Raw genomic sequence first — 22,330 nt, 5'->3', positions numbered from 1 at the left:
GAACTACTGCTTGAGCAACGTTGACCAAAGTGTCCACTTGTATACATTTTTTTTGGCACCCCTGGTATAAGGACATAAACTGTGACATCTTTAACATAGAATTGGGGGGAGTGGAGCTGTAAAGGAGTAGTTTTTGTATGTGATTGAAATTAAGTTGGTATCAATTCAAGGTAGAATGTTATGACTTTAGGATGGTATATCTAATCCTCATGATAATCACAAAGAAAATATGAATAGAATATACCAAAAGGAAATGAAAAGAGAATCAAAATGTGTCACTACACAAAGTCAACTGAACACAAGGGAAAGCAGTAATGGAGAAAATGAGGGACTAAAAAGCTATAAGTATACAGAAAATAAGTAAAATAGTGAAAGTAAGTGTTTCCATGTCAATAATTACATTAAATATAAGTGAATTAAACTCTTCAATCAAAAGGCATACAATGGAAGAATGCACAAAAACAAAACAAAAGTCAGGATCCAGCTATATGCATAAGAGATGCACTAAAGGATCATATGTTGAAGCTGAAAGGATGGAAAAGATTTTCCATGCAAATAGTAACCAAAATAGAGCAGGGGCGCTAAGCTACTAACAGGCAAAATAGATTTTAAGTCAAAAACTGTTACAAGAGACAGCAAAGGACTCTATAATAATATATAATAATAAAGGGTCAATGCACCAAAAAGATATAACAATTATAAACATACATACACCAAACATCAGAGCTCCTAAATATATGAAGCAAAAAATCAGAGATCATAAATATATAAATATATGACAAAATTGAAGGGAGAAATAGACAGCTTTATAATAATAGTAGGAGACTTCAATACCCCAATGTCAATAATGGATAGAACAGCCAGACAGAATATCAATAATGAAACAGAGGACTTGAATAAAACTATAGATCAATTAGCTCTAACAGACATATGCAGGTCACTCCAACCAACAACAGCAGAATACACTTTTTTTTTTCAAGTGCACATGGCATTCTCTGGAATGACCATACGTTAGGCCACAAAACAAGTCTTAATAAAGTTTTAAAAACAAGTCATATAAAGTATCTTTTCCAATCACAATGGAATGAAACTAGAAATCAGCAAAAGGAAAATTTAAAAATTCACAAATATGTGGAAATTAAACAACACATTCTCAACCAATAGGTCAAAGAAAAATATCACAAGGGAGATTAGGAAATATTAAGACAAAAAGTATAACACAACATATCAAAACTTATCAGATGCAGTGAAAGAAAGCTGTGCTAACAGGAAAAAGTATAGCTGTGACTGCGTACATTACATAAGAGAAATGTCTCAAATCAACAATCTAACTCTACACCTTAAGGAAGTAGCAAAAAAGAAACTACACCCAAAGCTAGCAGAAGGAAGAAATATAAAGAGCAGAGATAAATAAAATAGAGAATAGAAAAACAGTAGAACATCATCAAAACCAAGGCTTGATTCTTCTTAAAGATCAACAAAGTTGACAAGGTTTTAACTAAAATGACTGATAAAAAGGGAAGATTCAAATAACTAAAATCAGAAATGAAAGAGGGAACACTACTATCAATTTTATACAAATAAAAGTCATATAATTGTATGCCAATAACGCACAACCTACTAAAACTGAATCATGAAAGAATTGACAATCTGAATAGAGCTGTAATGAGTAGAGATTGAATCAGTAACCAAAAGTCTCCCAACAAAGAAAATCCCAGGACCAGATGTCTTCACAGATGAATTCTACCAAACATTTAATGAAGAATTAACACCAATCTTTCTCAAACTCTTCTAAAGATTGAAGAGGGGGGTAACACTTCCAAACTCCTCCTATGAGGTCAGCATTTATCTTGATACCAAAGCCAAAGACACAAGGAAAACTGCAGACTAACATCCATTGTGAATATAGATGCAAAAAAATCCTCCACAAAATACTAGAAAACAAAACTCAACAGCATATTGAAAGGATTATATACCATGACCAAGTGGAATTTATTCCTGACATGCTATATATATGTATGTCCAAATGGTTTTTGACAAGTGTGCCAAGACCATTTCAACAAATGATGTTGGGAAAACAATACGGAAAAACAATGGATAGACACTCGGGTTCACAGTTCCAGCTTAGCCAAGCCTTTGAGTCATCCCAGCCCTGGTGCCAGACATACGGTGAAGAAGCTTCCAAATGGTTTCAGCTCCTGACCATTCAAGTTAATGACAGTCGTTCATGCCTTTCCAGCTGAAACCTCATCTGACATCACGAAGCAGACATCCTCACTGTACACTATCCAAATTCCTGACCCATAGAGGCACTGAGCATACTCGTTTGCACTACTAATTTGGGGGTAGTTCATTACACAGCTGCAGAGAACTGGAGCACATCCCTTTCCCACATCCCTGTCAGACACCAGTCAGATACCAGCAGACGTACAGAGTGAACGGTTCAAGGACCAGTGTAGACAGACACCTAGTCTACGTGGAGACGTTGAATGAGGGGTGTGTTTCCAGGGATCCTTTCTCAAGGGACAGCTGAGACTGCCGAGACAGCCTAACTTTCTGAATAGAAATCTAGGAGCTACTGAATGAAGTCTCTTCACACGAGTTGCTGTGAGCAACTCACTTCAGTGCTTGTGGCCAGTGAGGCTATTGAAGGCAGCCCTCTTGTTGCCCAACCAGCTGGCCCATTATACACCGTCCCGTCTGCCCTCCCCAGCTCCTTCCTTCCTTCTTTCCTTCCATTTTCCCCCTTTCACTGAGTGCCTGTTATGTGCAACACATTATTTTAGGTTCTGGAGTGTCAAAGATGAGTGCATACTAGCCATGTCATTTATTGTCTGTATGCTGATGCTTTGACATCTGGGGCCTCGCTGACTGACAGACTGCCTCTCCCAAGGTTAGCCAATTCCTACAGAGAGTAAACAACTCACCTGCAGTGCGCTTTTCATACAAACCCACACCCCCAACCACCTCCTTGGTGGAGCTCTAACACTCTGGGCCACTATCCACCTGCTCTGATCACCCCAAGGCCAGGTACCTGACAGCTCGGGATACCTTTATGCCCCAGTGCCCACCTAAATTATTCAGGTTAGCTGATCCTAAGCCTGCTTTCCCTCCATTGCCCATTCCTTCCCAAGGAAACTACAATAAAGACTCTTGCCCACAATTTCCTGTCTCCCAGTGCTTCCCCATATGGCCCTCATAGCTAGACGTGCCACTCTTGGGAACTGTGAATAATCAGTTTCTCAAGGGTAGTCATCTCCTGTTGGCCATACTATACCTCAAATTTTCTATGAATGTGCTATATTTTAAAACAGAGTGATGCTCAGTCCCTGCCCTAAGGAAACGTACAGTTTAGTGGGGGAGAGGGGACCTTAAAATAGTAAGACTGGTTAACGTTCTGTTTCACAATCAGAGCATCATTGACGCAGGTGCGTTCACGTAGTGAAATCTCAGCCAGTGGTCACTATCTCTGCACTTCTCTGTAGGCATACTGTACTTCAGTGAACATTTTATTAAAATAACAAAACATAAAACAATGGTCGTTTGCAATCCTTCCCTTAAAGCAATCTCATAAGCCAAACAAGTAAATATGCTCAGCTTCTCACACCAGAATTGTTGGCTGATGACAGAGTCCTCTGTGATGAGATCTATCGTTGCTGCCTCATAATGTCAGTTATTAGCCTGACACTATTTGCGCAGAAATCAGACGGGTATAGGTAGCCTGAAACGTGTTTTTCATGTTGTATTATTTACAGGCATTTTATAGTCACTTTCCCTTCTTCCTCTTAGGCATTTGGAAAGAAGAGGCAATAGGATAAAGCGATAGAAACACACCCCTTTGAACCAGCTGTTAGTTTTTCTTCTTGGTTTGTTGGTTTTTCCATCTAAATTTGTCTGAAACTTTAGCTTCTGACCAACTAACTAAAGATCATTTCAGTGCCATAATCCTTCCTCCTTACAGAAGGAAAACTGATTATTGTTCAGGGTGGAGCAGGAGAAAATTAATGTAGAAAAGGTTTATTCTTGATATGGAATTCGCCCAGCCCTCAGTGCTAGGGAGAAGCACACACGAACCCCAGAGTGAGCACGAGCTTATCTCGGCACTGCCGTGAGGATGTACACACACAGGCAAGCCTTCGTCTCCCTGGACCACAAGGCTCTCCACCCTGTACACCAGGTAAGTGACTTGCTCAAATGTGTACAGCCAGCAGTGGCAGGTGGGACAGGTATTGTGTTTCCTGGCTCCAAGTCTGGGTTCTTCCACAGCAAAAGTTGGGGGACGCAGTGAGACAATTGTGCATGTGTAGAGGAGGGAATTCTGTAGTAGCCAGGATGTCTGATCTGGTTACGGCAGATCCGGTACGGATCTGGTTCTGACTCCAAGAAAATGTGGGTTTCTGTACCTCAGTGTTTTGTTACTGTTCATTCTCTCTGAAAAAAGGGTTGGGATGTTGTCAGGGGTTCTACACCCCCCACATTCAGGAGCAGTGTCGTCTGAAAACCCTATTCCTTTTCTCCTGGTCCTCAGGAGAAAAACTGTTAAACCTAAGATGTTGCAAAACTCTGTCCAGTTATCCTTGTGTCCTGCCTGCTGCCAGTCCACTCTCATGACTGACAGAGATCTCATCACGGAGAACTCTGTCATCAGCCAACAATTCTGCTGCAAGAAGCTGAGGATATTTCCTTGTTTAGCTTATGAGGTTGCTTAATGGGTGGATTTCAAACTACCAGTAAGCCTATAGGTACATCTTAAATCCATGCTGTGTGGTTGAATCCCTCCAAATTATTCTAAATTAGGGACCTTGATGAATTCCTCCCAAATGACTATAAAGAGATTTCTTTGGTTTAAAAGAGAAGAACTCTGAGCGAAACTTCTTGGAAGAAAGGCGGGGCTTCCGGTTGCCGACTAGCTGTGAAGGGTGGGGAAGAGGGCTGCCCACAGGCCTGGGCTCAGTATCCTGGCCCATCATACACCTCACCTGTAGCCAACAGGGTTTGCCCATTTGCTTTTCCCATTACCTTGAACTTTTTAAAGCACCCTCTGGATGAGGAAAGGTCTGATGGAACTTGGAGAGATGGGATGGGAGAGGGCAGAGGGGACCCAGTGGCAAGTTAGAAGCTCTTCCCCTGGTCTGGGGCTCTGGTGAGTGTGGGGAACTGGGAGCTGAGCCCTTGGCGACCTTGGAAGTCGGGAACAAAGGCATGAGGGCTAGAGAGGTGTGTTCAGGTCTCTGCTCTGCCACTTGCTGCCAGCCTTACCTGCCTCATCTGGGAAACAGTTCAATAGTAAAACTAGGGCTGCCTACTTTGCAGAGGGCTGTGTAGAGGCCTGGAGGAGCCAGAGGATGACCTTTGCGAAGACTGCCAATCAAGTCACAGGGAAGAGTCAGTGTGAGCAGCAAAGGTGATGGTGATGATTTCTGCCTCCAGCCTGCTGTGAAGAACAAAAAGCACCAGCAAAACATGGGCACAAAACTGCTGCAAAGACAAAAGTCGTGAGCTGTGGCTCCACCAGCCCACTGGAGCAGCACCCAACTTTTTCTGGCCCAGCACTCTGGTGCCCTAGAGTCACTGAAATTCTTCAGTTTGGAATCGAGTAAGGAAATAGAACAAGGAAAGCTCTTCCAGGAGAAAGTTGTGGAGGCGGGACCCTATCAATCTTATTTACATTTTCATCCATTCATTATTTTATAACAGTTCACAGGGTTTTTTTTTCATATATGAGGTGCTTACTGATACAAATACTGTATCAGTAATCCTGTATTATCCCCATTGTACAGGTAAAAAACTATTGAGATCAGGTAAATGAACTATTACGTTGGTGCAAAAATTGTTGCGGTGTTTGCAATTATTTTCCACTGCAAATACCGCAATTACTTTTGCACCAACCTAATATCAGCACGCTATTAAGTTGCAGCAATTTGCAGGTTTCTGACCTCAAGCCCTGTTCAGCGAATTACAGATGGGCGGAAGGGGGGAAAGAAGGAGAGGAGAGGGGGAAAGAAGGAGAGGGGGAGGGACAAAGTAGGGAAGCAAGCAAGGAGGAAAGGAAAAAGAAAAAGTAAAGCAAGGAAAGGAAAAGTCTTTTAGAAGAGGAGCAGAGAGCGCATTTTACGCAATACACACCGGAAGAGTAAGGCACAAGTCTGTGCGCCGACCGGTCCTCCGGTGCGTGGTACACGCGCAGTGCCCACTGTGCCTCGGAGTCGTCACACGCGGACCCGCCGCTCCGGTTCTGCTCTCCCGTGTCTGCGGGAAGCCCAGCCCGCCCTGCCGAGGCGCCAAGCACTCGCAGGACCCGGCACCGCAGCCCCTATGTCTCGACCCTTCTTGGTTCGGTTGTTTGCGGATTCACCGCGCCGAGTCTAAACAGATGAGTCTCTGGACCAAAACCAACTGACAGCGGTCCTGGGTTCAGCGCTGGCCGGAGCAGATGTTGGCGATGCCTCGGAGGGCACCAGCCCTGGCCCTGTCGCTCAGCCTTCAGAGCCCCGGGCTTTGGGAACGCTTGGGGGTCTACGCGGAGCTCGTGAGGACTGAGGTCGCAGTGACCAGAGAGGAGGAGGGGTCGCATTGACCTCTCACATTTTAGCACTGCCCGCACCAGCCCACGCTTGTATAAAGTTACCCAAGTGAATCAAAGCATGGGGACAAATTAATGAAGAAATAAAGTAAGCGTAAGAGCCCGAGTTCCCGCGTGCAGACAGCTCACGAGCTCGGGGCCAGGCCCGTGCTAGCAATATGGCTATTAACAACCAGATCCTGGACAAGCCCGGCTCTAGCGCTCTCCCGGGACGAAATGCAAAAAGTTAAACGATTGGAAACAAGAATCACAACACGTATCTTCTCTGACACCGCCTTCGCTGTTTTCTCCGTTTTTTGCCATGGGTCTGTGGAATCCAATTTGACTTCTCTGCGCTCCTGGGGGCCGGCGCATCTTCCTAACCTGGTGTCTGGGCGCGGCCCCATTGCGTGCGCGTTCTGCTCAGGAATCGCGCAAGGAGGGACCAGAGGCTGGAACTGGAGTGGGGACGCCCGTGGCCGGCAAGGGGGCGCTGTCCCCTAGAGGACTCTGGCCCTGCGGGCCACTGTCCCCACCCTGGCGCGTTGGTGGGTTAGAAAGGGTCGGTATCGAGTTCTCCCAAGGGCCTTGGGCTGCCGCGTAAGTCCCTCTGTAGGGATCCCTTCTTTCCTCCTTCCTGCCCCCACCCCCAACAAGCTGTCCTTCCCCGGCCCGGCGTGGCCCTAGCTCCCCGCAGTTCCCAGGGCATTCTGGCGTAGGATTTTTTCTAGAGGAATTTCTGGCAGAGGGCTCCAATACGGGAAATGGTCTAGGCTTCCCGGAGTAGGGAAGTCCGCCTAGACCGTGGGCACCTTCTCCCCGCAAACCTCCCCGCTTGCCAGCTGGGTCCCCTGCGCCAGCCAGCCCTGCGGTTGGTTCCAGGTTGCTCTCGGGCTGTGGGCATCTACCTTCCTGCCTGCGCCGCCCCGCGCCCCGCGCCCTTCGTTGCTCAGCCCCGGCTGGCGAGAGCTGCGGGTGCAGCGAATGTGCCTAGGGTGGTGCTACTGGATCCTGGCTGGAAAGGAGAGGAAAACTAAACAATCTATTTTATGCGGAAAGCCCGTTCTCGGATGAAATTTATACGGGGCTTTAGAAATTAAAACTGGGACTTTCAAAACGGAGAAGTTGCACTTCTCCATCCACTTGCCCGGCTTTAGCCACGTGGCCTGTCCCAGAGTGCGTACTGCACGCGAGGCGCCTGTGAGTTCAGACGCTGCGCGCTGAGACATTGAAATCCGGGCTTAGAATTTACGGGCTCTATGTCTAGAGTTATACTAACATCTGCCATCATGTACAGACTTTGGGCTTCACACATATTCTCTCACCATACTTCACAACAGCCCTGTGAAATCAGTGTTATCATCGTCCTCGTTTCTGGATTAGGAAAGGAGGCCTAGCGAGACACCCCACTTGCCCAGAGTCACGTATTAAGTAACCCAAACACTGAAGACAGTTTCTGACTTCAGACTCCACAGTCCTCCCATAACAATGCTACCTCCTTTCACGGTCATTTCTGCAGAGCACTGCACAGGGGGTGCGCTCAGTAAACATTTGTGGGTTGAATTTCAGGATCTAGTTAAGCTTTATGATTGCTATGTTTTATACAGTAGGGTGTGTCTAAGCCATATTTACTCATTTATTCATTCACTTATTTAGCATTTCCTGAGCGCCTACTGTGTGCCAGCGCTGAAGTAAGAGCCAGAGGAACAGCCCTACTCAGACGAAACAGGGTGACACGGGAGCTGTCCACTGAGAGGGGGTTCGCGTCCTCCAGGACAGCGGTGAGCTCCCAGCCCCCAGCCCTCCGAGTTGAGCGCAGGCCCAGAACCTGAAGCCCCGTCTACCCTGGGGTGTCAGGATGAGGGAAACTCGGGAGCATCCAGGTCGTGCCAAAGCCGGAGGGGACGCGGTGGGGGAGGGCTAGAGCAACTCCACTCGCTCCGTGGGAGCTGGTGGGAGGAGAAAATAGACGAAGGGAATTCCTGGAGAGAAGAGCTAGAGACAAGGGAGCTGGAGACCCAGAACCCGAGACTATGGTGGGGTGGGGAAGGAGGGGTAAGAAGAGAGAAATCAGAAGGCAGAGTGAATAAGAATTGAGAACGCAGCCATGTGTTCCAAGGAGCCAGGAAGCTGCAGGGACATCGAGGGGTCCCTGGGGTGGACCCTGCAGTAGAACCTGATGGGGGATTCAACCCCAGCCCTTGGTAGTCTCTGGTGGCCACCAAAGTTGGCTGGGAGCCCGGGTCATTTTAGAAAAGCGGTGCTGTGTTCTCTTAAGAACGGTTCACAGGCTCCTCTGGGGGATTCGTGGTCAACGACTCTCGCGCCCCGCCATTCCCAGCGAAACCTCTTTGGCTTCGGTTCTCCTGGGATTCCACGCACGGGAGGTGTTAGTGGCGTCTGGCCTGGGGAGGCCACAGCCAGGGGCCTGGAGTCCGGCTCCCGCTCCCCAGCGAGGTGACTGCTGGTGGCGCCTGCTTCCTGTCTCTGTGGCACCTGAGCCCGGAGCGGGCGGGACGGGAGGTGGCCCCCGGGCGGCGGGGTGCGGATCCCGGAGAGGGACCCAGAAGGCAGAGGGACGGGACGGGGGCGGGCGCGGGGAAGAGGCCCTCCTTCCTTCTCCCCCCACACCCCGGCAGGTTGGAGCCGGGACTCAGAGACCGGGAAAGCAGGCCCGGGGGGAGGGGGCCGCGCCGAGACGGAGGGAGGGGCCGTGCCGCCTTCCAGAGTCATTGGAGGACGCGACTGCTCGAAGCTGATAAATAAGGGGCCGGGCCGCGGCTGCGGGCCAAGTTGGACGCCCCGACCGGTGCGAGGGCCAGGTCAGCACCCGCCCCGCGAGGCGACCCCCGTGCGGCCATGGCCTCGCTGCTGGGAACTTACCCGTGGCCGGAGGGGCTCGAGTGCCCGGCCCTGGAAACCGAACTGTCGGATGGGCTGTCGCCGCCAGCCGCCACTCGCCCGCCGGGGGACAAGGGCTCGGAAAGCCGTATCCGGCGGCCCATGAACGCCTTCATGGTGTGGGCCAAGGACGAAAGGAAACGTCTGGCGGTGCAGAACCCGGACCTGCACAACGCCGAGCTCAGCAAGATGCTGGGTGAGTGAGCGGGGCCGGCGGGAGCACTCCGAGGTTGCGGGCGAGGGGCGCGGGAAAAGACAGCCTGGGGTGAGCGCGCCGATCTCGGCAGGACCTGGCGTGTAGGGACGCGCGGGGAGTGATGCGAGGTTGGGCATCTGTGCGAGAGTGGATGTGCGCGCGGTGGCCGGGATTAAGAGCAGGGACACCTGGGCAAGGCCCAAAGTGAAACCGGGCGATCCGCCGCGGTGCCCCGGGAGGTCCCCTCGCGAGGACACAAGCGGACTTGGGGCCTCAAGGGACAGTATAGGCTGGGCAGCGTTCAGGTCTGGGTCGACCAGCGACGGGGATCCGTGCGCCCAACAATGTCGGGACCGAAACGCAGAGACGAGGTGGAACTGGCGTTTACCAAAAATATCGGAATACAGGGAAACCCACCATTCCCTGAACTTGACCGCTGGCACCATCACAGAGGGAGATTGTAACTATTATTAACGAACATCGTGAAGAGAGACCTTGCAGAAACGCATTCCTGCTTTAACTGAATTTTTAAAGCAATAGTTAAAAAAAAAAAGTCTACGCAAATACACTCCATTCAAGACCGTCAATCGCAGGAGTTTAAATAATTTGATACGCATGCTCAGGGCCGCCAGTGAGGGTCTGTCCCGGAGCCGGCTGCGGGGCTTCCCGAGTGACCCCGTGCAGTCCCAGCAGTGGTGGCTGGACTGGGGGTGAGAGCAGCCAGACCGGAGAGCAGAGAGACGATGTCAGGGCATGTCGGAAAAACCAGGAGTTTGTGTTGGGCCTTCTTGTCTCTCCCTTGTCTGGAGCTGAGCACTTTTCCACTTGGCCTTACTCCTAACCGCTTAGTCCCTTGGATGTGGTTTTTATTCCTTTTAACCGGTGGAAAGCTTTCAAAGCACTTTGTGTGAGCAGTGGGTGCCAGGCCCTGTGAGCAGGGACAGTGTGTAGTTACCCCAGGATGGCTCTGCCCTCCCCAACCCCACCAGGCCCAGAAGGATTGGAGCCCGGTTTCTTTTTCCATTGGAGCTCCTGGCTCCTTCCGGGTGGAAACTGTGGGGTGAGGGCTGAGGTACACCTTTCTGCTGGCTAAAGCCACAGTCCCAAAGAGGGGATCCCTCCTGCAGGCTAGACGTGCTTTCAAAGCAGCTGGTAGAGTGCTGGTTTCAGAGCCTCCTACCCACAGCCCAGCCTCCTGGCTGGCTGTGCCCAGGACACATTAGTGGGCCAGACTTAGTGAGCCCCTTCCTCCATGAACAAGATTTAAAATTGTAGTTTACACTGTGTTGGCAAAAGGACATATATATTAATATGTACTACAATAAGTCATTTTATTCTACCTGATGGTTCATATTTCCCTCAAATTGCTAAAGCTATGAAAACATTTTTTTGTGGTCCCCTAAAAGCTTTTTCTGTGGGCCCCAAATGCTGTGCCTTTACCCAAACAGAGCTCTTGTGACCAGGATGGAGCAGGGTTTCTGCTGCAGACTGGAGACAGCGATGGGAGAAGAATTTGGGTTGGGGAGCCCTATGGAGGCCAGCCTGCTCCAAGGCAAGGGACTTGGGTGACAAATGCCTCCTGTAAGCTGATCCCTGCTGTCTATTTGCATTTCGGCTTTCAGAGGTTATAGTTCATTTTGCAGGAAAGACACAGATTCCTTCCTGCTTAACCACGTAGCCCCTGGCACTGGGTGAAGGAAACCAACCTGGTATTGCTTTTTAAAATACGGACTTTCTAATCTGTTCGCAGGGGAGCAGCAGGATGGTCTATTTCCACCCCCATGACCTAACCCAACCCTTTCCTTTCTGACCTAGGAAAGGAAAGCACTGGATGTGAGAGTCCCAACTTTTTTGACTATAAGCTTTCTAATCTTTAACATTAAAACTTCAGCCAGTAACACTAGTATTTTTAGTATATTATGAAAGAGAAGGCCCATACAATTACACATTTAGTGGCATTTAAAAATGAACCTACCTTTTATTAATACTGCCATATCCAGGTATACTTAGAAACTAGAGTCACGTTTATATTCAGTCCACAGACAGGGTGTGTTGTGTCTGGATCTTGGGCCTCCTGCAACAACTTTGTGGCCTCAGCCGAGGCTGGGAACTGAGGACCAACCCCGAATCTGGACTTCTTAACACTTGTCAAGTCACCCTTTTAAGTAACAGCTAATTATATTAATTGACGACTGTGTCAGAGTAGCTATATACTTTCATACCAGTGGTAGCACACCTTTAATATTCACCCTCCACCAGCCCCCTTTGAGGGCCTGGTGTGCAGAGCCAGCCAGCAGGGACACTGAGGGAGGGTAGCCGCACACACAGCTCTGTACTCGGCCCTGTGCAGAGGGCTCTGGGTGAGAGATATAGTCCCCTTCCTTACAGGGCTTAGCAAGGCCTACCCTCCAGATTAGTGGCTCTCAAACTTCAGGATACATTAGAGTCATGGGGGAACTTGTCAAAGCTGTAGAATTGGAGTCCACCCAAGGGGGTAACAATCTATGGGATCCAGAAACGACCGTCAGAAAACCTGCAGCTGGAGGGATGTGCAATGTACTTTGAGAGAGGACAGTGAGACGCTAAAGCAATTTACAAGCAGCATACAAGCAAGTAAAGACCAATAGGAAATACAAGTGAAACCAGCATTTTAGTGGGATACATGTGTGCAATGCTTTTTAAAGAGAGAGTTTCGGGATGGGTAGCATCACAATATATGTTCTAGTGAGGAAAATAGAGACCCAGGGAAGTTAAAGGGGTTTTCTTCTGTATGGGGAGTCAATGGCTGAGTAGGTGCCCCTGCCGTGGTCAACGGGTCCTAAGTAGATGGCTGGGAGCTGTAGTGTGTGTGTGTGTGTGTGTGTGTGTGTGTGTGTGTGTGTGTGCCTGTGTGCGTGTGCGTGTGCATGGATGCATATGTGACTGGTGCAGATAGATGCGAGCATTCGGATCATGGTCAGGTCTTCTGATAGAAAGGTTCTCTTTGACCTTCAGGTGTAAGGGATAATCTGCTGTTACCCTAAGTTAGAGCCTATAATTTACTTACATCTGTGAAATTATTGACTCTGAGTTCCTTCAGGGGAAGGCCTATGAGGTTTATGCCATAAATAATATTATAGCGTCACTTCCTGAGAAACAGCCATAATGAATGAAGCCAGAGAGTTTTCATTTAAATGTATACATAATTAGAATTGCCCCTAGGGTAAAATTGCCCCAAGGGTAAAAAGAGCCCAAATCAATGTCATAGTCCTTATATATTTTTGTCCTCTGGCTGATAATGGGTCAGGTGGGCCTTTCCTTGTGAGTCCCCATTGTTTTTAATGTTCGTGTTATCTGGTGGCTTTTATAGGAGAGGCGATGTGACTGTGTAGTTGGCCTGTGGTGGTTTTGCGGGATGCCGGCGGGGAGGTTGGTTTGGCCTCACTGTGCTGTGCAAGATCTGGGCTGGGAAGCAGGTTCGAGGACTGCGGTGTCCTTCGTGCCCTTTGTGGAGAGAGGGTACCGCGGATGGGATGGGGGACGGAGGGGGACGGCGTGTGCGTGTGTGATGCGTGCAGGCACGGGTCTGACACAGGTGCACCAGCCGCCCCAAGCCGCGCAGATGCTGAAAGTGGCCTTCTCTGACTTGTGTGAGCAGGAAAGTCGTGGAAGGCACTGACGCTGTCGCAGAAGAGGCCATACGTGGACGAGGCGGAGCGACTGCGCCTGCAGCACATGCAGGACTATCCCAACTACAAGTACCGCCCGCGCAGGAAGAAGCAGGCCAAGCGCCTCTGCAAGCGCGTGGACCCCGGCTTCCTGCTGAGCTCCCTCTCCCGGGACCAGAACGCCCTGCCGGAGAAGCGGGGCGGCGGCCGGGGGGCGCTGGGGGAAAAGGAGGACAGGGGTGAGTACTCCCCGGGCGCCGCCCTGCCCAGCCTGCGGGGCTGCTACCAGGAGGGGCCAAACGGCGGAGGCGGCACCCCAGGCAGCGCGGACATGTACCCCTACGGGCTGCCCACGCCTCCGGAGATGTCGCCCCTGGATGTGCTGGAGCCAGAGCAGACCTTCTTCTCTTCCCCCTGCCAGGAGGAGCATGCGCACTCCCGGCGCATCCCCCACCTGCCCCGGCCCCCTTACTCCCCCGAGTACACCCCCAGCCCCCTCCACTGCAGCCACCCCCTGGGCTCCCTGGCCCTCGGCCAGTCCCCTGGCGTTACTATGATGTCCACCGTACCCGGCTGTCCCCCATCTCCTGCCTATTACTCCCCTGCCACCTTCCATCCTCTCCACTCCAACCTCCATGCTCACCTGGGCCAGCTCTCCCCCCCTCCTGACCACCCCGGCTTTGATGCCCTGGATCAGCTGAGCCAGGTGGAACTCCTGGGGGACATGGATCGCAATGAATTCGACCAGTATTTGAACACTCCCGGCCACCCAGACTCTGCCGTGACCCTCAGTGGGCATGCCCCGGGCTCTCAGGCGCCAACCACGGGCCCCACGGAGACCAGCCTCATCTCTGTGTTGGCTGATGCCACGGCCACGTACTACAACAGCTACAGCGTGTCATAGAGCCCGAGGCCGCGGGTCCAGTCCTGCCTTGCCACCACTCTGCTTCCTGAGCACTGAGAAGAGCCGAGATCTCCGTGCTACGGCCCTGGTGGGCAGGTCTGCACTGCCCGCCCCAGCGACCTGGGTTCTGCTCATCCGACGGCTCTTCCGCCCCCTCCCCCACCCATTCCACTGCCTGCAGCCTGCATTTTGAGTACATTCCTTCAAATGAGTTTTTATTGGCTAATTGGGAATAAGACAAGGTAGCTGCTGAAAGATGCTGGTCCCAGGTGCAATTTTCACCCACCTCTCCTCCCTGTCCCCAACCCTGAAACAAATGTGTGAAAAGCCCAGCAGCATTTACAACCTCTCCAAAATCTGACACAACCTCAGGGATACAGCCTGTCTGATCTTTGGGTTCTCCAGATGGGGAGACCCCTGGGCTGGGATCCACAGACCCAGGATCCTGGGAGGGCTGGTGACACACTGACTGGCATCTCCTCCCCTTCCAGCCTGTCCCCCCACCTGAAAAGTGAGGGACAGATTTGACACCTAAGTTTCCTTCTTCTCCAGGGTTTTCTGATGTAGGATTTTCTCAAGGCTAACTAAAAGGAAAACAAAGTTTGATTCAGTGAGCTCCTTAAGCTGCAGCCTGTGGTGATTCTGTGGGCACAGCCTGAGGACTCAAGGCTTTCTGCCCTCGGACTGCCTTCCAAAATGATCCTAGTCTTGTAAAAGGACTCTTTTCCAATTTGAGAAAAAAAACACTCATCTTGATTTGGGAAATGAACCAGTAGGGTTGACTACATCGCTGATAATGAGATTGAATTCAAGCTGCTTTACTGAAAATATGTTTTTTAGAGATGTTCTTTTTTTATTACACACACATTTCAAGAGACTATACACAACCTGAATATATACAGTGTGTGACGCACACACGTTCATGCCCACCCTCACAGCCTAAATCAGATGCTCTTGTTGACATTGGCAACTTCTTGTCAACTCCCTGTTCCTAATGACCCAGAGAGCAGGGATCCTAAAAAAGAATTTCCTCCAATCTGGATCTGTTCATTTCTTGAGCAAAATTTCAGCAACCCTTCCTTCTGCAAAGTGCAGAAGCAAAAGGAACTTTCTTCCCAATGTCTCCATCTCCCTCTCTCCCTTTCCTGGGATTCCTCCCCTCCAATTCTTTGCTCTTTCTCCACCCCTAAATTGGCCACTAAGTCAAAGATCCCCCTGATTTAAAACTTCCAAGTCCCATTCCCAGGGCGGGGATGGGACTGCATCCTCCTCACCAGCCAGCTGTGTCTCCCGGTAACACCTTCAGCCAGCACTTCAAAACAGCTACCCCACTGCACCTTCACTGTACTTCCTTCCCGAAGACCAGAAACGCACAGTAATTTGGAAAATGATTCTGAGCCTGGACCCCCCCACCAAACATTCCCGTCCTTCTCTCAGGCTTTCTTTGAAGGAACACACCTAACAGTGAGCGAAAGGCAGTCGTTTGTCTTTTGATGTCAGCATATTATTGCCTGTATGAAATATGTAAGTGTTTTATATATTCTCTTATTATTTTCACCTTATATTTTGTATTGTTGAAAGATCCTTTTTTTTTCCCTTCCAAGAAGTCCTATTGTAAAATCACTTATAAGGTATGATTAATCTTTATGCTATTACTGTATATGACATTTGGTAATAAATAGTAAATCATTGACAATAAGATTGACTGGTGCAGTCCCGAATGTGTATTAATAATCTTGTAAAACACGATCACAGACATTAAGCTAAACTGTTCCATTTTTTTTGGCCAAGAATTACACATGTTTTGGAACAGTTGTAGATATTGATTTGTCTAAAATATTTAATTTAAATAAACTTTTTTGTACCATGACAATTTTATCGTTTGAAATATGGTTTTGCCAAAAGAAAATGGTTTCAAATGAGGCATAGATATTACGCCTGGTGCTATCTAGTCTTGGTTAAAATGTTTTCTGTCAACATTTTTTTTTTAAGTTGTTATCTTGTAAGGGTGCTTTATTTTATTTTATGAGTTATGGTAAAGAGATAAAGCCTAATATTACACATTGGAAACTGCATTGTTATTGTTACTATTGAAAGAAAAGATTAATTCATAGCCTACCTGCATGACAATTTTCTTCCCAGAATAATTTCATGCTTGTAAACTGGAACCGAGTGTAAATTCAAGATAGGACGTCAGTTCTGCCTAATTAGTTGCTTACTTAAGGCTACCACATTTTTTCCTTCTTTTAGAAATAGTCTTGAAAAACAGCCAGATTGCCCTTTTTACTGTGTATTTATGGATGTGGTAATAACAAGAAACGTGGGCTCTCAAAATTCAATGGAACGTTGTGGAGAAGGCAGGGGAGCACACGGATCAGCAATTAAAGGATGTAACATCTTGTGAGGTTTAGGATTAAAATGCCAGCCAAAAAGTGCCTGGGAAAAACCTGATGATTACTCAGCCCCCGTGCAGTTCACCCATGTCTGGCTTCTCTCCGTGGTGCAGCAGTTGTAACTCATTAGAGTCAAGGGTAGTCTTGTGTTCTCCCAGAGCTCTCTGGGCCAAAGAGTGGGCCTGGGGAGCCCCAAATGGTCATATGTTCCTTCTCCAATTTTGACCATCTTCTATAGTCATTACTTTAATAGCACTTTATAGGTGCAGGGAATTTTATAGTAAGTTTTATGGGCTATTTCTCATTGACAGCCCCAGGTGGGGACCTGTCATCCATCTCCCGCATTGCTCAGCCAGGGACACCAAGACCCGGGGTGGAAGGCGGTGCAGTGTAGCTCCTCCCACTCAGCTGAGGTCAAATACGTTGCTTGGCAGTCTCGCAGCTAGAGGCTTTGTGCTCTCTTCCCAGTGCTTCACCATGCCATGGAATGACTGCGCGTGCAGTCCGATGCATTCCCATCACAGCCCGGGGATAAAGGATGAACAACGAGGAAAGCACAGGGCCAGGGACACATGAATCCTGAACTCATTGCTGCCCAAGCCCCCCAGGGCGGCAAGCTGACAGTGGCGGTCCCAGAGTCATCAGCTGGCTAGAGGACTTGTCCAGCGGCATCTGCCCAAGACATTGGCCATCAGCACTGCCAAAAGGGCACATTTCATTCCAGGACACATTGTGGGGGCGGGGGCCTTGTCCCTGCCTCTGGGAGGGCAGGAAACAGGCAGGCGACAGGGCTGTTCTTTTTTTGCTCAGCTGAGTGAACCAGTGATGCCCAAAAGCCAGGGCTGTTTTGGAGTTTTGGCTGCCCATTGAAAGCGTCCACAGCCCCCGGTGACAAGAGCACTTTTTTGCTTTGGCTGAGATTTGATGCGTATGCACGGTTATAATTTATTTTTCTAAAATGCAGATGTTCCTATGTCACTCTTTGCCTTAAGATCTGTCAGCACCTGCTTCTCACCCCCGGCGCACACACAGTGTGAGTGCACAAGTGGGTTCACATGAAGCCAACCAGGTTCATGACTCCAGGCCCCTCCCTTCTGCAGGGTCCTGGGAGGGGTCTTGGTAAGGTAGTCACATGGCCATTTGTTTTTATAAACCTTGCCAAAGGTCAGATTTGTGTGTGTGTGTGTGTGTCCTTTCCTTTAAGAGTCCCTCCCTCCCAACTGTACAAGCTTCAGGACCCCTAACACCTGGCTTGGTTGCAGGTGAATACCCTTATGGCAGATCCTCTTCTTTCTAGAGCCTCTTACTGTCCCCGCACGCCTCCCATGGTGTACCTACTGCATAGAAAGCCTCTTGTTCTCTGAAAGTGCCCTCTTTTCCCATAACTGCTGTGTTTTTCCCATGCTTTTCTCTGACCAGGGAGACCCTCACTCCCATTACCTGTCTGATGACATCCTACTTGCTGTCCAAATCCACCTCAGACATCCCCAACTTTGCTGGGAGGAGGGGCTGGTCACTCTCCTCCTTGAGCTCCTGCAGAGCTGGAGCAGGTCTGTTATGGCACTTATCACCAGGCATAAGAATCGTCCACCCATGACACATGGTAGCTGCTGGAAAAATAAATGAATGAACAAATGAATGAACAGTTGAGATGTCCTGTAGGTATTCTGGTTAATTTTGGTGGGAAAGACCTGAAACCTTCTTGGTTCCTAATTTTCTAGCCCATCTCTCTGGAAACCAAGACCTCAGAGCATTTGTGTGTAGTTCCCATGCTGAGGCTGGATACAATGCAGCCATGGCTATTCACCCTCAACTGCCGGAGTGTGGCCTGGAGCCTACATGTCAGGACACGGGCACAAGGGCTCTGAAGAAGAGTCTTCTCCTCCATCCTATCTTAGAGCAGCCGAATAGAGCTTTTTTTTGTTTGTTTGTTTTTTGTTTTTTTTTGAGAAGGTTGTACTCTTGATTTCATCCCAAGGGAAAGGGATTTAGATGGAAGGAAGGAAAGAAGGAAGGGCAATATCTCTATCTGTCTATCTACCATCTATCATCTGTCTCTCTATCATCATCTATCATCTACCCACCCATCCGTCCACGTAGCTACCTAGCTATCAATCATCTATTGATGTTTTAATTCTCAAAAGAGACACAGTCTTTATAGAAAGCTTAGAAAAAAATAACATCACAGAGAAAAAATAATTCATCTATTGTCCACAATTTAGAGACATTACTGGTCATTTTTTTCATATATCTATCCAGTCATTTTTTTTTTTGTCTAGCTCTACATATACATATGTCTTTTATAATAGACATTTTAATCATTAATATTAAAAACCATCTTCCTATGCCATTGAACTTCATATTTCTGCAAAAGGTGTTTTCTTTCCAGTTGAAAAAAATCAATGTAAAAGTGTTAGGAAAAAAGAAATTACCCACACCATGACCTTGACATAACCATTTTCAACATAACTTATTTTTGTATACTGAACTCCCTAGACTTGTATTCATGCGTTCAAAATTGTACCTGGTGTGCTCACACATAGCCATAGATCCATTGGGATTTGGCTTTATCCTTCCAACTCCTATTGTAGAAGTTTTGCCACATTGGTATTTGTCTTCATATTTGTCACTTTTGATGATGGCGCTGAACTTCAGGACGTTAACTTAGCTTAATTTACCTGATTACCCCTTGCTAGTAGATAACTGAATTGTTCCCTTTTAATTTTTTTGCCATTGCAAGTAACACTGCAGTGAACGTGTACTTGTTTATGTCCGTGGCTCGATTCCCAGCAGGGTATCACTGGCTCTAAGCCTCAGAGCAAGTTTACAGCTTTTGCTTCAAACTGTGTGATTGTTGGCTTTCCCAAAGAGTCTCACCTAATAGTTGAGGCACAAAACGACTCCATTAAATTCCCAGAATGAACTGACTCTTTCTTCACAGGAAGAATTAAAACCCCTGAATATGATTTATAACTGACATCTGACCAGGCGCAGGGGGCTTCACTTGTCATGGTGGCTTTGTCTTCCTGAGGACCTAATATGTGCTTGCTGCTAGCTTCCACTGGCAAATTGAGTGCTCCTTTCCTTAAACATCACAGTGGTTGGGACGGCCTTCCCTGAGTGTCAACTTACCATCTGGGGGAAAGGATTGTTTTATCAGTTAGCAAAGCAACTATAATAGATAGGTTCGCCAGAGTCCCTGGTGCAGAGCCATCAGGTCTGTTGGCGATTTGCATGGGGCCCTCAGAGCTCTAGACACAATGGGAGAGCATCTGGAAAGAGCCTGGGCCGAGGTCTGAACTTACTCCATCACTGGATTTTGATTGGGACTTAGGTAAATCCCTGGACCTATTCTCTCATCTAAGGGAGTGCTTAATGATTTTGTAGGCTCTTGAAAAATTGTAAAGCTTTGTATGTGTGTAAGGATAGCTATGGTCTATCTTAATTTCTTTAGACAATTTAGAATTTTTTTAGGCCTGGAGGCTGGTACCAGTTTGAAAAATTGGAACCATGTGTCCAGCGATTGACATACTGGGATTGTTTGTGTGGGGAAAATGAGGGGACAGGACCACTACAATATGGTTAAAGGGGATTGTACAGGGACTGTGTCAGGTTCCTTTGGGCACTGAGCTGGGACTGAAAGACACCATTCGGGTCATTTAGTGTATTCTCCTGCCTCTACTGACGACTGCCTCTGAAGCATTCTTGGCAGATGGGCTTCTATTTGATTTGAGAGTCCTCTAGAAAAAGGGATTTTTCTCTCTGTAAGCAAGTCTAACAAGTCCCATCACCAAAAGTTCTTTCTTCTCCCACCCCTAAACCCCTCCTGCTTCAGTCCGTGTCCATTTCCGCTTGATGTCATGTGTGGAGATACCTGCACTTGGTCTCCGTCTTGCCCTCAGCCCTGAAGGCTCGTGGCCAGGCTCCTGCCTTTTTGTTATGGGACCATGTTTGAGGCCGGGTAAGGGTAGCAGTGCCCTCCAGACCCTCTCTCAGGTCTGCATTCCCCTTAATCAGAAGCTAAATGTTGTATGGACGTGGGAGTGGGAGTGGGGAGGAAGGTCCTCTTATCTCCATCATGAGAGAGGAAGGTGGGGATTTCACCTGGGAGTGGGAGAGTGGATTCTGCGGGCCTTTTGGGAGTGTTGTGCACGTAGGCGTAGGGTGTGGTCATGTCTCCGAGGTTCACGTCACTGGGTCAAATAGTCACCTATTCTCCATCCATCCGAGGCACTGTGGGGTGCCTCGGGTCTGGGATACATGGAGCGGGGACCTTAAACCAAGAAAAAGATTCCACTGGATTCTAAAAAAAAATCACTAGATTCTGATGAACAAAATGGCTTTGCGGCTTCCAGGGGCCTCCGGGAGCTGGCTATTATGTCTGATGATGAAACCTGGGAGGTGAGGCTGTGACTTCCAAGGATGAGAGGTTGCTCAAAGAGAGCAGGTGGCCAAAGGTGTCTGCTTGCTCCCACCTGTCTCTTCACCCTGGTTTGTTCTTATCATGTCAGAGAATCCAGGAGAGTTTCATAGCTCCTCCGTTACAATCACAACAAGGCCATAATTTTCTTTTTCTTTATTTCCTTCCCTGACAAATAGCAGCACCAGCTCCCACATCCAAGGGGCTGCAAAGGTCAGGGAAAACGTGTAACCTTAAACTCTGGAAGAGCGAGTATAATGAGAGAAATTGATTTGTTCTTCTGAAGACCATCAGCCATCAGAGGTGTCCTAAAGTACACAGAGCAGTTCCATTTGTATTGGAAAGAACCTGGGCCTTGGAATTAGGACATTCTTGTCCCAGCTCTGTGACCTTGAAAAAAATCACTGGCGGTCAGAGCTGGAAAAAATTGTTATCATGCTGTCAACCCCCAGATTTGATGAAAAAGGAAATGGAGGCCTAGAGAGTTCCTAGGTTTGCCTGAGAGCCAGCAGCTGAAAGCAGAAGCTGGTGGAGGGCTCTGAGGTGGGTGATACTGCCAGGGGGTGGGGGATGACAGGGTGAGACCCCCTCAGGGCCAGGTGGTCAGTGCTCCGTAGCAGCACCAGCCAAGGCGGGTGGCCAGACAGCGCTGCTGGAGAAGGCTCCCCACTGCTCTCTCTGCTGGATCAGCGGTCTCAGCCGTGGGTAGGGGCTCAGGCACAGATACAGGGATGTGAGCTGACAGGGAGAAGGGGCTGTGGGAATGTAGATGAGAGAGGACGCAGGAGCCTTGTGTGTTAGCATGCTTTCTGGAGACTTCCCACAAAGTTTCTCCTTGTGCTTCTTGAAGTCCAAGTGGTCCGGATGGGTTCTTGCCCAGGAAAGCGAGGCCGGGAATGGGCCTCCCAGAGGCAGGCACATGCTCGAGGGGTCCCAGAGACTTCAGGGCACAAGTGGTGACTTCTGAGGGCCAGGGGCTGCCATAGAGGGCCCCAAGGACCCCACCTGGACTTCTCTGGGAGCCAGTGCCCCTTTGTCATATTTCTGCCACCCTTGCCTGCACCACCCTGAGAGCAGGCTTCAGAGAAAGGCAGCAGGCAGTCCGAGCCAGGCAGTCCAGAGCAGGCAGTTCAGGGCCGGCAGAGGGGCTGGGAGGCCAGGGCGCCTGGGCTGAGCTCCCACGGCGGCAGACCACAACACTGGGCAATCTGCCTCCGCATTCGGCTGGAAGATGAGGAGAAGGGTAAAGGCACACAGGAGCAGCTATTGAGGGCGGAGGAGCAGCCAGGCTGCTGAGTGTTTTCCTG

General features: G+C 49.0%; 1 protein-coding gene across 1 annotated transcript; it reads left to right on the top strand.

Annotated features, from left to right (window-relative positions):
* The first annotated feature begins 9,254 nt into the window (after positions 1 to 9,254).
* Positions 9,255 to 16,073, top strand: SOX7 (SRY-box transcription factor 7). The gene is made up of 2 exons (XM_033133310.1): positions 9,255 to 9,659; positions 13,297 to 16,073. The coding sequence occupies exons 1-2, from the start codon at positions 9,422 to 9,424 to the stop codon at positions 14,208 to 14,210; spliced, it is 1,152 nt and encodes a 383-aa protein (XP_032989201.1). The 5' UTR covers positions 9,255 to 9,421; the 3' UTR covers positions 14,211 to 16,073.
* Positions 16,074 to 22,330: the final 6,257 nt, after the last annotated feature.

Source organism: Rhinolophus ferrumequinum, chromosome 18, assembly GCF_004115265.2.
Source record: "Rhinolophus ferrumequinum isolate MPI-CBG mRhiFer1 chromosome 18, mRhiFer1_v1.p, whole genome shotgun sequence".
NCBI classification, from domain to species: domain Eukaryota; kingdom Metazoa; phylum Chordata; class Mammalia; order Chiroptera; family Rhinolophidae; genus Rhinolophus; species Rhinolophus ferrumequinum.
This window is presented reverse-complemented; position numbering and strand designations above follow the sequence as displayed.